General features: G+C 43.3%; 1 protein-coding gene across 3 annotated transcripts in view; it reads right to left on the bottom strand.

The window, feature by feature from the left end:
- Atp6v0a2 (ATPase H+ transporting V0 subunit a2) overlaps nt 1-6,462 on the bottom strand; it is a 29,464-nt gene extending 23,002 nt beyond the window's left edge. For all 3 annotated transcript variants that reach the window (XM_048785495.1, XM_048785494.1, XM_015502371.2), the window contains exons 1-4: nt 6,309-6,462; nt 3,627-3,724; nt 1,896-2,033; nt 1,220-1,308 (exon numbers count right to left, since the gene is read on the bottom strand). In XM_048785495.1, the coding sequence (XP_048641452.1) occupies nt 1,220-1,308; nt 1,896-2,033; nt 3,627-3,632 (233 nt within the window). In that variant the 5' untranslated portion in view covers nt 3,633-3,724; nt 6,309-6,462. The remainder of the gene's footprint in view (nt 1-1,219; nt 1,309-1,895; nt 2,034-3,626; nt 3,725-6,308) is intronic.
- Between the last annotated feature and the right edge of the window lie 3,731 nt (nt 6,463-10,193).

Genomic DNA, 10,193 nt, shown 5'->3' on the forward strand with positions numbered 1-10,193 from the left:
ACATAAAAATAAAATAAAGGTATTGTGTCCACCTACAACTGAAAATATATATATGAAAAAAAGAAATGCATGATACTGATGCAGGACCTTATGGCCTCGTGTTTAATGCCAGCACAAGAAACAGGGACAGGCACTGGGTCCAGATGAGGCAAGGAGATGGCCCTGATCCCCACTAGAGCTGGGACTTCTTGCCCAAAGGGCTACATTTCAGTGAATGTGGACTAGAAAATAATCCATCTCATAAAGGAGCCTACAAATAAATTTATTTTTTCAGCTTTGGCTCTAAACGGAGAAAGGTTTTCCCTGGGAATTTGTACCTAAAGGTTTAGAATTCAGTCAGGTTTGTGGCTTAAGTTCACATTATTTCCAAATTAAAAAAAAAAACAAATCAACCAGTCCAACAGTGGTGCACCACTGTAATCCAGTGACTCGGGAGGCTGAGGCAGGAAGATCCCAAGTGTGAAGCCAGCCTCAGCAACTCAGCAAGACCCTCAGCAACTTTGTGAGACCCTGTATCAAATAAAACCTCAACTAAGGACTGGGGAGATAGCTCAGTATTAAAGACCCTGGGTTCAATCCCCAGTACCAAAAATAAATAAATAATCAATTTTTAAAAACCCATGCTAAAAAAACCAACATATATGATTCCAGGTTGGTAGAGCACTCCAAGGCACCCAACAAATGGAAAAACAAACTCTCTCTGGAGGAATGGATTCTCAGACTAAACCTCACTGAACAACTTCAGATAAGGAACTGAGGAATCTTCATTAAAAAAAAATAAAACTACAAACAACACAAGGAAACAAGGTGCTATTAGTTTAAGTAGGCAGAAAGAACTAACAGCAAAAAGAGACCCTGAAAGCAGGATTGATAAAAAAATTAACCAGCTCAGTTTAGCCCCTACATTTCCCCCAACAGTACTCGATGCTTCAGTGGCCAATTACTTCCTGCTTACAGGAGGAACACTGAGCAACATAACTTAATCATCTCCAACCTATTACACCAAAGGAAGAAATTTCCATCATAATAAGTTACAAGCCATAACAGCTGAGTCGCTCAGCTCGACAAGGACAGGGGCACTGTGTCTTCCTAAACAGACCTTCACCTTCACCTTCACTCAGTCACAGGTTTTAGAACAAATGGTCCCATTCATCCATTCTATGGCTCAGTGGTAGAGCCTTCTACAAGAAGGGCTTGACACACAGTCGCCATCACCTACCCCAGCTTTGCCCCCAGCCTCTGCATGCTGCTGTAGTCCAGCAAAGAGTCGTTCTCCAGAGACGGGAATTCCTCATAGGTGGGTTCAAACTGGAAAGACACAGAGCCAAGTGCATCTCAGCAGGAGGACATAGGTTAGGCTTCCAGGTAAGTTTCTATGACACACCCCAAGATAACTCAGATGCATAACTCAGCTCTGACAAGTGAAAAGGTAATTTCCCACCCTCTATTTGTAAGCCACTTGAAGACATGTACATTAAACAATTCTTCCTTTACTCTTAATAATTTAGAAAAACTAAATTGTAGAGTCCAACTTCTGCTCCACCATTTCTCAAGATTATAAAGATTTTTTTTAAAACGGAAAACATTTGATAAATAAGAAGCACTATTATTGTTAAAACCAACCAAGACAGGAAAAGGCCTATAAAGCTTTGTTTGATGTCATATAATCCAAATGAAAAATACAGCTAAGGAGGCTAGGGCCATAGCTCAGTGGTAGAGCACTTGCCTAGCATGTGAACAGCCCTGGGTTCCATCCCCAGTACTGCAAAATCAAAAGCAAGCAAGCCAAGATTAAAGTTCATCACTTACATCTAGATGAAGTGATGACAAAGCCCACAACCTCACGGAGAACTGATTTTCACAAACGAAGTATACTTCCACCCCCCTCTCCCTACCTCGACATTTCGCTTAACGAAGGTTTTAGTCACTCGCAGCATGTGAGTATACTCGATCAGTTCAAGCAGGTTCTTCCTCAGTTTCTCCTTGTTCTTGGTGACTTCTCTCAGTTCGACCTCAAGCTTCTGCAACTGCTCCTATGAGAACACAGCGGTCACTCAGGTGTATGTGTGAGCTTAAGAGCCACCACTCAGCAGTACGGCCCCGCTCCCATGCAGCCCAACCCTCCCAAGCATACCAAAGCCAGGGGGGTTAAAAGCCAGAGTTTACCTACATGTGACAGGGACATGAAAACAATGACTTTAAAGGTGCCTTGTTTACTCTCTCCTATTAGTTGACGTACTTCCTATGAAGTACTTCAACTAATGACTCAATAGGTGAGGCTGTCAGCCTCTCCTCGACCTCAGGCCCAGACACTTCTGCTTTTTCTCCGTCTGCTTATCCACTACCAGACATCAAGTCTATGTTTCCTTTTATATGCAACACAGGACAATTTTGGATCAACCTTCCTAAACATACAGTCTCCTAGTCTTCAGCTTAAAAGTTTCCATGCATCTATACTTAGCACAATTAAGTGGACATAAGAATTCTTGAGAATGACTCTTTAATAATTATTTATATACAAAGCATCCTTATCAATACATATTTATTGAAATAATCTATAAAAAGAGTCAATGAAGGGCTGGGTTATGGCTCAGTGGTAGAGCATTTGCCTTGCACGTGTGAGGAACTGGGTCTGATCCTCAGACCACACAAAAATAAAAGGTATTGTGTCCATCTACAACTAAAAATATATATTTTTAAAAAAAGTCAATGAAAACTTGTATTCAAACATTAACATACTACACTCATTATTTGAACTCTACCTTATAAAAACTATAAATAGTGACTGATACGTTTGTAATCATATCATCACCAACCTACCCAACAGGCCAAACCAGATGACTGCTCTCTGCCCACCAGACTGCATCACTCTCTCTGAAGTCCATTAGTGCCAAGGGATAAACGACTTCCTCCCAGACAGATAGACCCAGCAGCTGCCGATGCAATGGCTTCAGCTGCACCACGCTCACTGCTCTGAGAGCAAGGACAAGCCAGCCTATTTCTCAGCTCAAAAAATGACAGACGGAAACCTCAGTAGGTAATTCACAGCAGGAGACAGTTTGATCCCCCAGCCAAAGCCACTCATCTAGGTGAGGGCATTCGGTCTCCTGCCCACCTGCAGTGATCAACCACCTCTGAACACCAGGGCAGGGAGCCCAGAAGGGAGGGCACAGGCCCAGAGCAGCGGCCACTGGTGGGAGGAGGGGCATGCCAGGCCTGGATAATCCCCATGAACTTCCTGAAACACCACGTGGCAGAGCGGATGGCCTAATTCTCCCTAGCCTCTGTTCACCAGCACTGAAAATTCATGAAACAAAACTGAACTTCAGTTAAAACTTATCACAGACAGGGCTGGGGTTGTGGCTCAGGGGCAGAGAGCTTGCCTATCACTTGAGAGGCACTGGTCCTCAGCGCCACATAAAAATAAATAAAAGTATTGTGTCCATCTGCAACTAAAAATATAAAAAATAAAAATAAATGTATCACAATGTACTAGTGAGGGTTAAAATTATCCTTTAATTTTCACCCCACAGTTTTGAGGAAAAAAGGCAGAAAACATAAGACAATAGGAGTAAGTGACAGGCAGCGGGAGCGCTACACCTCCACAGCATCTTCAGGAGCCTTACCTGCATTTCCAGAACCTGTTTTGGAGGGGGTGCAGGAGGACTGACCTCTCCCTCAGGCAGGGGTATATTAGCTCTAGTAATTTCCTGCACCAGATACACTGTGAAAATAATGGTTAAACCAATTAGATACAAACACTTACTAAAATACGCTTCAGTCAGAACACTGCAAATTCCAACCTTCCCAATGTACAAATATCTTGACTGTTCGAACTGATCTATGAGTCATTCTTTGCAACTTTGTCCAAAGATCTGCAAAATAATGCTGCCTAGAGAGACCGGCAAAATAAACAATAATCTGGATAAACGTTTGCTAAAGTTCCCCCAATTATTTTCATTTCCCAAACCAAAATAAGGAGCCTCTGAGGCCCTGAACCTATAGAATGCAGTGATAGGCCTGTGATAGTCCCCCCAGAGCCAGCAGCGTGGCTCTCTGCAGAGGTGCTTGGGAGGAGTGTCATGACCTCTGGCAGCAGATCCACCCAGGAGACGGGCAGAGGCAGGCTCTCCGCACCTCCCCACAAGCCTGGCTGCCATGGGTTGAGGCCCTCGGTCTACCTCACTGCTGAGTTAAAAATTAGATTTGTGGAACTAAACACCAGCCAAAATTCACTGGCTTTCTTTAGTTCATATTTTCAACTCCATGAAGAGGCCTTTTCCTTAGGATAGAAGTCACAATACCCGCCAAACTCATCAGCAGGTGCGGTATTTTGGAAAGGAAGGAAATGGAGAGGGGAGGAAGGAAGGGAGAAAGGAGGAAAAAAGCAAATATATGTTACCAGAAAGACAGTAAAAAAAAGTTTTGGGTTTAAGAGGTTTCTAAAGATAGATGCAAACTGTTTAAACCAACTTATTACTCAATTAACTTGAGCATTCATTTTTTTATTGTTTCAAGCCTGCGATATTTTTTAAACAGTTTAGCTACAGGAAGTCCTAGACATGTCTAATGCATCATGACCTTTGCCCTGCCTTTAAAAACCTCATTCCCAAATTACAACCTGTCCAGTGACTCATGTGGTCTCACTCTAACATACAGGATCAACACAGGTCACCAGGACCTCAAGCAAGATACGAAGGAACAAATTTCAGGTAACTAAAAGTTTTTCTTAAAGCTAAAATCCCCAATTGAAAAAAATCCACAATAATAATCAGCTACTACAAATTATTCCAAAAGTCATGTTCTTCCAGGCCCCATGGTTTTTGTTCATACTGTTAAAATTGAGTTTTGTACTTTAGTCAACTGTCACTTTTCCCCTCTCAGTTTGACTCGATGACTATCTCAGGCTAACTTTTTGTTGCTGTTTGTTTGGTACCAGGAATTGAACCCAAGGGTGCTTAACCACTGAGCCACATCCCCATCCATTTTTTATATTTTATTTAGAGAGAGGGTCTCACTGAGTTACTCAGGCCCTCACTAAGTTGCTGAGAGGCTGGCTTTGAACTCATGATCCTCTTGCCTCGGCCTCCCAAACTGCTGAGGATTATAGGCAAGTGCCACCATGCCCAGCTATCTGGCTAAAATCTTAAAGATAAAAACAGAAGCCTTGGGCTACTGAAATGTGACAGTTAAAAGCACTAATTTAGCCAGGTGTGGTAGCACATGACTATTATCCCAGAGACTCTGGAGGTTAAAGCAGGAGGATCAAAAGTTTGAGACCAGCCTCAGCAACTTGGTGAGGCCCTAAGCAACTTAACAAGATCCTGTCTCAAAATAAAAAATATTTTTAAAAAGGAGAGTTGGGACCAGTCGTGGTGGTACATACCTGTAACCCAGCAGCTCAGGAGGTTGGGAAGGAGGATCGAGAGTTCAATGCCAGCCTCAACAAAAGTAAGGTGCTAAGCTATTCAGTAAGACCCTATCTCTAAACAAAATACAAAATAGGGTGGGGGATGTAACTCAGTGGTAGAGTACCTGAGTTCAATCCCTGTGCCCCCCCCTCAAAAAAAAGGGAGGGGGGAGTTGGGTGGGGCTGGGGATGTGGCTCAGTGGTTAAGCACCCCTGGGTTCAATCACTGGTAGAAAAGAACAGAGGCAAGGGAGGCCTAATCTAACCTCTTCCCAAAGGAAGCCCAGAGAAAATGAAAGGGATTATCAAACAAGCTACCTGTCACTTCTTTGTGTCCCTGTATCTCAACATGGTTTTAAATTAAGTAATATATTAACATATATGCAGCATTAGGTTATAAAAAAACTATGAAGTGCTGGTTAAATAAATCATGGCACGTTAATACAGAGAAATTCTACGTAGTCATAAAAAATGATGGGTCACTCAATGTTTGTAGACATCAAGATGTTACATCGAGTGCTATTAAGCAGAAGACAAGGCTGAAAAAAAATAACCTGCCCATTATCATGTAAGTCCTTACTTTTATAGACATATAATAAAAAGAATGGAAAAATAACATAACTACATAATAGTGATTACCTCTGACTTATAAAATATGAACAATTTCATTCTTCCCTTCTGCTTGTCTATATTTTCTAACTTTTCTAAAATGAACAAGGTTTACTTACATAAAAATAATTATGTGGGCTGGGCTGTATCTCAGTGGCATTGCACATGTGAGGCACTGGGTTTGATCCTCAGCACCACTTAAATAAATAAAATAAAGGCATCCTGTCCATCTACAACTACAATAATACTTATCATCACATAAGTTATTAAAAATGGAAAATACACTTACCCAATATTCGTTCTAGTTCTTCACATCTCTTCACCTCACCAACAAATTTTCTTTGAAAAGAACTTACATTCTGGTTGAGCTGAGGAAAAGATAAAAATTTTGCTTTGAATTTCTAAAATTTAAAGGTAAATTTTTTTTTCTTTTACTTATTCATCTTTACTTGGGAGCGGGGTTCAGGGACTCAAGCATGCTAAGCACGTACTCTATCATGGAGCCAGACCCTAAATTTTTAGAATAAAATATTACTGGCAAGGTTTTGGGGGAAAATACACTCACAAATATTACTGAACCAGAATATAAGCTGCCCTGACTTTTTTGGACAGTGATTTGGCAACTGTTGATCAAGAAATGCCTGAAATATCCCTTGGCCTAGAATTATCCCGCAAAGAAATTTAACTTCAGGGGAAAAAAAATTGATAAACAAAATTTTTTAGAAACACCAACCTTAAGGATAGAGAAAACACACTAACCTAAAAATCCAACAATAAAAAATTGAAAAAGAAATAGGTAATCTCTAAACCATGGAAAATGACTCAGCAATAAAAGGGAACAATCCCAATACACGACAACACGGATGACTTGAGAAACAGTGGAAGTAGCCAGGCACAGCAGGACACTCGATGCAGGATCCTCTTTATGTGACACATCCAGAATGGGCATGACCAAATGGGCACCTGGACTGGGGGCAGGAGGAAAGACTGACTGTGTGTGGATATGAGGGGTCTTATGGGGAAAGAGTGTTCTGAAACTGGACTGTGTCAATGGCTGCATGAGTTGCTTTCTAAAAAATCAATGCATAGTATTCGTGAAACAGGTGCATTTTGTGATAGGCCTCAATAAAGCTGCACACAAATCACAGCTCAGCCACACAACTGGTAACTATGCACTTATTAAAACTGTTGTGTTAAATGACCAGGTATTTGATATTAAGAAATTATTACTAAAGTATTCAGGCATGATAATGGTCTCGGGGCTGGGATTTTTAAGAATCCTTATCTTTTGAGGTATTGACTGAAATCATATGGCCTGAATGTGCTTATAGGGATCTGGTCCAGCAGGGATGAAGGTGAGAGGCTAAAGTAAGCGGCCACTAGTCCACATTGTGGGTACACAGGGGTCCCAGTGCTCTTCATTCTGCTGAGCTTCTTATAACACAAAGCTTAAAACAATAAAAAAATTGTAAAAATTATTTAATAAAATTAGTAAATTAAATCTGATTTGTATATGTAAAAAGCATATTAAAGATATTTCCCCAGGCCAGTTGTGGTTGTTCACGCCTATAATCCCAGCAGTTCAGGAGGCTAAGACAGGAGGATTATAATTTCAAAGCCAGCCTCCTCAATTTAGCAAGGCCTTAAGCAACCCAGTGAGACCCTATCTCTAAATAAAACATAAAAATAGGCTGGGGATGTGGCTCAGCAGTTAAGCGCCCCTGGGTTCAATCCCCAGTATCAAAAATAAGAATCACCCAGAAGAAAGATAAAATTCCATTTCACTTCTGTTTATCAACTCTCATTCACTTCTGGAGGTCATACTAAGCTAAAGTAACCATGTCCAAGTTCCTCATGAATCAGATGTCAACCTGTTTCTACAGGTCTGAGAGCTGGAGTAGGAAGCCATGTATCAAGCTGGCTAGATGGACACTACTTCTCAGGTTCATTTTTCTTTCTTAACTTTAAATGAACTTTACAATTCTACAAAGAGCAGAATCTGTGTGACCAGGCACACTTCTGTGGCAATGGTACAAACACAACTGGATTTGGCACACCACTGCAGCTACTTGCATAGACTTCTATCCTGTTGCGTGGGTCATGTTACAAAATCTGGAAGGCCTTAGGGCAGTTACTCTTGATTCAAAGCTAATGGGATGAAGTACATTTTCCTTTCTTCTTCATACTGGGGGCTGAACCCAGAGCTGCTTAACCACAGAACTAGATACCCAGTTCTTTTTGTTATGTTGAGGCACAGTTATGCTAAGTTATTGAGGCTAGCTTCAAACTTGGAATTCTCCTGCCTCCGCCTCCCCAGTCTCTAGGCATAAAGTACATTTTAACACAGATTCCTTCCAAGACCGCATTTAACCTAGAAAGCCAGGCAGAAGAGACCGTGCTGTGTGTACTCATACCTCCACTGTGGACCTTGGGCTCCAGCAGCTACAGGACTGAACAGGAGCACTGCTCTTAGCAAGGACCCTTACAACAGGGAGCCACCTCAGCTCCCAGACCCCTACCCTAGCTGCACAACATTTTTTTCTCCAGGTCTACACCTGGTTGTTGCTACTGATGTCCTTAACCTGCTGGCTTCCCTTCATGAGAGTTACTGAAAAAAAGCCTAAGTGAACCAGAAAGCAGTGGTATCAGTGACTCCACACAGTGAATGCAAAGTTGGTCAGAAACACCAAAAAGAGGTGAGAAGAGCTGGGATGGGCTGTTGGCACCCACAAAGCACACAGAAAACCTAGCACCACACAGGTCTCAGCACAGAATCTTAAGTTTTATTTTCCTTCTGAAAAAAATGGAACAGACTTTCTTTTTCTTTCACTGACTCTGAGTATACAGTCTATGACCTCATGTAACACTGAATGAAACCTGAATCTCTATGGCGATTAGAGCATTTGTTCAAAGCCCTAAGAATGAATTATGGTAAGTGCTCTGCTTTGAGTCCTAAGAGGGCGGAACAAATCTACCTGAAAAGCAATCTGTTACCCTTGCAGCGGCTGCCCAGCCCTGCCACCTTATGGCACTGTGCCTGCCAGGTGAGCAGGTACCATTTGCTGACGCCCAAGTGGCTCCAGGAATGAGGATGAGCACTGCACTTTGCCTTCAGCCTCATCTGTCACTCACCTGTCACTGCTGTTGCAACCATATTATGGGTCCAACCCAGGGATCCCTGATATCAGATCCTGGGTTGGGGCATTCCCTTGTGAAATTAAGAAAAAAAAAAAAAAAAAAAACAAGAAACACAAGATGAAAATGATAGCTCAACAATGGTGTTTGCCTGAGTGAATTTCAGTTCCACCAGAATGAGGTCCTGCTTAACAGTCTCACTTCCACCCTCTGTTCATTTCCTCCATAGAGAAGTGCTCATAAGAAGAGTGTATTTTATTCTGTCTCCTCCCCGGACTGTGAGCTCCAAGAACACGGGATTTTGGCTGCCTTGCTCACGCTGGATCAGCACCAAAAACTGCCTGCACATAGCAGGCACTCAATAAAAGCTTGTTCATTCATTCAACAAACGCCTATTAGTGCCAACAAATGCCAAGGGCTGTGCTAAGGCTTGGGGAATGAGAACAAGTCAGGCAAGGTCCTCACCCTCCGAGGCTGGCAGTCCATGGTGGAGACAAACAATAAACAAATAAGTGGACGCACAAACAAGTGTTTCTTATTACTGGTCGCGGAGACGGCGTCCAGATGCTGACTGGGTCCAAGTCCTCAAACAGCCACCGTGTGTGCATCGCCACACCAGGCAACCAAGGAGGCGAAACCCTCTCCTCCAGGAACAGGTACCCTGGAGGGTCGGCGCCCTTCCTGTCCCCTGCACTGAGCACCCCTTTCCCCAGCTCCTTCCGTTCGGGTTCAATCCAAAGGCCACCCCCTCAGAAAGGCCTTCCTTGCTCATCCCTTCAAAATCGCCTCCCACCGAGTCTCGCCGCACCGTCCCTCACTCTGCTGCAGAAGGTCTTCTGACTTCGTGTCCCCCATCCCGTAAGTTCCCAAAGGGCTCCCCGAGCCTCGGTCGGACTGCTCCGCCCGCCGGGGCACCGGGCAGCGAGTCCCCAGGCGCGGAGGGCTGCGGGAGACCCCAACTGGCCACGCAGAGCCGCCGCGCGGAGCTCCGGCGGCCGGTGGGCCTGGGCGGCCCGGCGCGGGGCTGCGGGCGGAAGCC

The sequence above is a fragment of the Marmota marmota genome, unplaced genomic scaffold (genome assembly GCF_001458135.2).
Source record: "Marmota marmota marmota unplaced genomic scaffold, marMar, whole genome shotgun sequence".
NCBI lineage: Eukaryota > Metazoa > Chordata > Mammalia > Rodentia > Sciuridae > Marmota > Marmota marmota.